This window comes from Nematolebias whitei, chromosome 9 (genome assembly GCF_014905685.2).
Source record: "Nematolebias whitei isolate Nwh7 chromosome 9, NemWhi1, whole genome shotgun sequence".
Classification (NCBI taxonomy): Eukaryota; Metazoa; Chordata; class Actinopteri; order Cyprinodontiformes; family Rivulidae; genus Nematolebias; species Nematolebias whitei.
The window spans coordinates 51,908,766-51,914,360 of record NC_056506.1 but is presented as its reverse complement, the minus strand read 5'-3'; the positions used below and the strand labels follow the sequence as shown (position 1 = coordinate 51,914,360).

The 5,595-nt window shown below is 46.3% G+C and overlaps 1 protein-coding gene across 1 annotated transcript in view; it reads left to right on the top strand.

Moving 5' to 3' along the window:
* The first annotated feature begins 3,255 nt into the window (after positions 1-3,255).
* bfsp2 (beaded filament structural protein 2, phakinin) overlaps positions 3,256-5,595 on the top strand; it is a 14,635-nt gene continuing 12,295 nt past the window's right edge. The window contains exons 1-2 of the mRNA XM_037681956.1: positions 3,256-3,712; positions 4,620-4,702. Coding sequence (XP_037537884.1) covers positions 3,290-3,712; positions 4,620-4,702 — 506 coding nt within the window. The 5' untranslated portion in view covers positions 3,256-3,289. The remainder of the gene's footprint in view (positions 3,713-4,619; positions 4,703-5,595) is intronic.

The window sequence follows — 5,595 nt, the reverse complement described above, 5'->3', positions numbered from 1 at the left end:
ATAGAATAGAATAGAATAGAATAGAATAGAATAGAATAGAATAGAATTCAACTTTATTGTCATTGCACATGTCACAGGTACAAAGCAACGAAATGCAGTTTGCATCTATCCAGAAGTGCTTAGCAAGAAAAATAAATTGGTAGATATATATAGTACAATATACAGTAAATTGCTTTGAATATGCTATAGGTATAAACATATACAGTTTGTGAGTGTACAGACTATGAACAGGTTATAATATGAAGGGGTATAAACAGCTATATAAAAGACCAAAAATTATATATATATATAAGTATGTCAGAGTCAGAGTCAGAGTCAGAGTTTCTTTATTGTCATTCACACCTCATGTGGTACATGTGGTGGAACGAAATTATGTTCACAGGGTCCCAGTTACATCCAACAATAAAATGTATAAGAAAAACAGTAATAACATCTAAGATATGAACTAAGAAAAACATCAACTAAATATACACTAAGCACTCATAACATAAAACATTGAACATCAGCACAAACATGAACATGAGTCTGTGAGCAGATGTGCACGCATGAACACATCAACATTGAAACAGATCAGCAGCAACATGAAACAGATCAGCAGCAACATGATATGGTTTTTCACAGTGATTATTCTAGTTAGAGATTCATGAGTCTAACAGCCTCAGGGTAGAAGCTGTTCCTCAGTCTAGTGGTTCTACACTTAATGCTCCTCAACCTCCTTCCTGAGGGGAGTGGGGCAAAAAGTGTGTGTGCTGGGTGAGTGGGGTCCTTCATGATGCAGGTGGCCCTCTTCCTGCATCTGGAGGTGTAGATGTCTGTGATGGTGGGGAGACTGATTCCAACATCTTCTGTGCAGCCTTCACCACTCTCTGCAAAGCTTTTCTTTCTGCAGCTGTGCAGCCTCCATGCCACACGTTGATGCTGGAGCACAGGATGCTCTCCACTGCACACCTGTAGAAGGAGGTGAGGACTGAGCTTCCAGACCAGCTCGTCTCAGCCGTCTGAGGAAGTAGAGTCTCTGATGAGCTTTCTTCATCAGGCTGGTGGTGTTGTTGCTCCAGCTGAGGTTGTTGTTCAGGTGCACACCCAAGTACTTGTAGCTGGAGACCACTTCCACCGCAGATCCTCTTATGTTCAGGGGGGTGTAGATGTTTTTGTTCCTTCTGAAGTCCACAATCATCTCCTTTGTCTTCTTCACATTGATGTGAAGGTGATGTGAGTACTTATGAACAGTAGATAGTAGATTATGTGTACAGTTTGTACAGTAGTGGGCTAACGGATGAAAGTGCAGGTGGTGGTGTTACAGTCCATGTGCTGTTGTTGTGTGTATGAGAATACAGACCGTTGTTGTTATTCAGATGTCAGGAGGCAGAGTTAAGGAGTGTGACAGCTGTGGGGAAGAAGCTGTTCCGGTACCTGGTGGTTTTAGTCTGAAGGCTCCTGTAGCGCCTCCCAGAGGGCAGGAGGGTGAAGAGTCTGTGTGCTGGGTGGCTGAAGTCTTTTATGATTTTCCAGCCCTTTTCAGACACTGCTTCCTGTAGATGTCCTTTATGGCAGGAAGTGGTGCTCCGGTGATGTGTTGGGCGGCTTTCACCACCCTCTGCAGCGCCTTCCGGTCTGAGGCAGAGCAGCTCCCGTACCAGACTGTGATGCAGTTGGTCAGGATGCTCTCAATGGTGCAGCGGTAAAAGTTCACCAGGATGTCTGAGGACAGGTGGTTCTTCCTCAGAGTCCTCAGAAAGAAAAGACGCTGGTGAGCTTTCTTGATCAGTTTGGAACAGCCGGTCGTCCAGGTGAGATCCTCGGAGATGTGGACACCCAGGAACTTGAAGCTGTTCACACGCTCCACCACCGCCCCCTTGATGTAGATGGGTGGATGTGGGCCAGCGTTTCTCCTGAAGTCCACGATGAGCTCCTTAGTCTTCTCGGTGTTGAGCAGCAGGTTGTTGTTGTCACACCACTCAGCCAGACGAACCACCTCCTCCCTATAAGCGGTCTCATAGTTGTCTTTGATGAGGCCGATCACCGTGGTGTCATCTGCAAACTTAATGATGGTATTGGAACCATCAACAGGTTTGCAGTCATGGGTGAAGAGAGAGTAGAGGAAGGAACTCATCACACAGCCTTGTGGTACACCGGTGTTAATAGTGATGGTAGATGAGCAGTGGTTATCCAGCCGGACATGTTGGGGTCGGTTGGTCAGAAAGTCCAGTAACCAGTTGCCCATGAGGGAATTAATGCCCAAGTCTGTGAGTTTTGTGATGAGTTTTCAGGGGATGACTGTGTTGAATGCTGAAATAAAATCTATGAACAGCATCTGGGCAAAGGTGTTTTTGTTGTCCAAGTGTGAGAGAACAGAGTGCAGCACTAAGGAGACTGCATCCTCTGTGCTCCTGTTCTGGCGGTATGCAGGAAACCAATTTCTGAGAGTTTATGACACAAGATGTTCTGATCCACAGAGTCAGAATCTTTAGACAGGTCTAAGAAAAGTGCAGCACAATAATCCTTAGCATCCAGTGCTTCAACAACATCATTAAGAACCTTCAGTGAAGCAGTGGTTGTGCTGTGTTGTTTCCTGAAACCAGATTGATGTGGAGGTAAGATGTTAAATGAGTCCAGGTCATTTTTGATTTGAGAGTTTATCAGTTTTTTCTAGAACCTTGGCTAAAATGCAGAGTTTAGAGATTGGTCCATAGTTGTTCAGTGAGGGGGGGTCTCCTCCCTTCAGCAAAGAAGAACAAAGGCTGTTTTCAAGTGTCTGGATGGAGTTTTGTCTTATGGAGAGATTGAAGATGTGGGTCACAGGGACTGTGATGATATGAGCAGCCAGCCTTAAGAAATAAGGTGGAAGTTCATCTGGACCTGCAGATTTTTTAGGATCAAGATCTTTTAACAGTTTATTGACCTCACTGACTGAGAATGGAGAAAAAGAGAAGGTGTGATTAACTGAGGATTGACTTGTAGGAGAGATTTGATTTGTAGAAGTTTGGTTATTAGGGGAAGTGGAGGAACCAAATCAATGTTCTCCATGTGTTTAGTCCAGATTCAGTCCACAGAGCATGTAGAGTTCTGGGAGGCTCGCTCTGCTTCAGGACTCTTCCTGACCCCCAAACACCCCTCCTCCCTGACTGCTGATGCAGCTGAACTGCAACTCTGTGTTTCCACGGGAACAAAAGCCTGCAATACAAACAGCTGCTGAATAAAATTTGTACTGTTTCCAGAACCCCGTTCTCCCATAAATCCCAGCAGCGAGTAGACCTGAGCGGTTTCAATCTGGAAGCTGCTGAGCATCATGCCTCTGCCGCGACGCCGTTCGTCCTTCCTGGGACAGGCCACAGCGGAGCGCCTGGTCCCAGCCTCCAGTGGGCGAATGGGTGCTGCCACACCTCGTGGTGTCTTTGTGGGCTCTGCACCATCAGGAGACATGGTTTCTGGACTGGGAACACGGGTGTCCCGCAGAGCTCTGGGAATAAGCAGTGTGTTCCTGCAGGGAATGAGGAGCAGTGCCACCCCAGTTATGCACCGGCCAGCGGGGAGCGGAGCTGTAACCGTTGGCCTGAACAGCTGCCTTGTGGAGTATCGGGACAAGGTGAGGGCATTGGAACAGCTAAACCAGCAACTGGAGGACCAGATCCGCCTGAGTCTGGACCGCAAAGCATCATGCGCTGGAGCCTGGGAACCACTGAGGAAGGAGTGGGAGGAGGTCTACAGACAGGTGAGGAGGGAAGGATGGGGGAGATCTACAGACATATGTATGAGAAGACTGGGGGAGGTCTACAGACAAGCGAGAAGACAGAGAATAGGCCTATGGACAAGTGAGAAGACAGGGGGTAGATCTATGAACAAAGGATAAATGAGGGAGGGAGTCTGCAGACAGATGAGAAAACAGAGAGGAGGATTATGGACGTGTGAGAAAAAGGGAGGTGAGAAGACAGGGAGAAGGTCTGTGGACAGGTGAGGACACTGAGGTCTACAGACATATGAGAAGACAGGGAGGAGGTCTATGAACCAGTGAGAAAAGAGGGAGGGGTCTACAGACAGGTGAAAAGAGAGGAGGAGGTCTATGGACAGGTGAGAACATGGAGAAAGTCTACAGACAGACATATGAGAAGACTACGGACAAGTGTGAAGAGAGGGAGATGGTCTGCAGACAGGTGAGGAAGGAAGGATGGGGAGGCCTAAAGACAAGTGAGAAGAGAGGGAGGAAGTCTTAATAAAGGTCAGAAGAGAGGAAAGAGGTCCACAGACATATGTATGAGAAGACTGGGGAGGTCTACAGACAAGCGAGAAGACAGGGAATAGGTCTATGGACAAGTGAGAAGAGGGAGGTAGATCTATGAACAAAGGATAAATGAGTGAGGGAGTCTGTAGACTGATGAGAAAACAGAGAGGAGGACTATGGACATGTGAGAAAAAAGGGAGGTGAGAAGACAGGGAGGGGGTCTATGAACCAGTGTGAAGAGAGGGAGGGGGTCTACAGACAGGTGAGAAGAGAGGGAGGGAGTCTACAGACAGGTGAGAAGAGAGGGAGGGAGTCTACAGACGGGTGAGGAGGGGGTTCTAGAGTATCATTAGACAAAACAGAAAGTTGTCAGGGATGTGATTTCCCATCTTTTCTGCAGGTCAGTGAAGCCATCTTGGAGAACGCTCAGCTGATGCTGCAAACGGAGAACCTTCAGGCCAACGCAGAGGACTTCAAAGACAGGTCAGATCTGCATCAGTCTCTGATCAGCCTCACCTTTCTCCTTCCTCCTTTTCCTCACCAGCCAGCAGAGGTTTTTCCTTCCTGTTCTCTCTGTTACATGGTGGGTGACAGTGAGCTCCTTTTTAGTCAGATGGTGCTTCTTGGATGGTGCAGAGGAGGTGCAGAGGAGGTGCAGAAGAGCTGACATTCAATTCAATTCCATTCAGTTCATTTTATTGTGTCATTAATTACACTGTACAAAAACATTCACATACATTATAGGACAATTACTAAAAGTTTAATATATAAGGAAGCAGCAGATTATGTTGAATAATCTTCACTTCATCACAGTCTCCCATCCTGAGCAAGCCCAAAGGAGACAGTGGAAACGAAAACTCCCTTTATCAGGAAGAAACCTCCAGCAGAACCAGGCTCATCTAGCAAAAAGGAAAGTCTTAATCCCAGTCTTAAAACTGGACAATGTGTCAGCCTCACGGACAAATACTGGAAGTTGGTTCCACAAGAGAGGAGCCTGAGAACTGGAAGATCTTCCTCCCATTCTGCTGCTGGAAACTCTAGGAACCACAAGTAAACCTGCAGTCTGAGAGTGAAGAGCTCTGTTAGGAAAATATGGAACAATAAGATCTGTAATATAAGATGGAGCTAGGTTGTTGAGAGCTTTGTAGGTTAGAAGTAAGATTTTGAATTCTATTCTGGATTTGACAGGGAGCCAATGGAGAGAAGCTAAAACTGGAGAGAGATGATCCAGTAAGAGGAATCTACTGCTAATTCACTAATTTATCTACTCAATTTACATGTCGATTCATTACATTAGCACATTACAGAAAAGTTGGTGATGATGTTTTATGTGTGTGTGTGTGTGTGTGTGTGTGTGTGTGTGTGTGTGTGTGTGT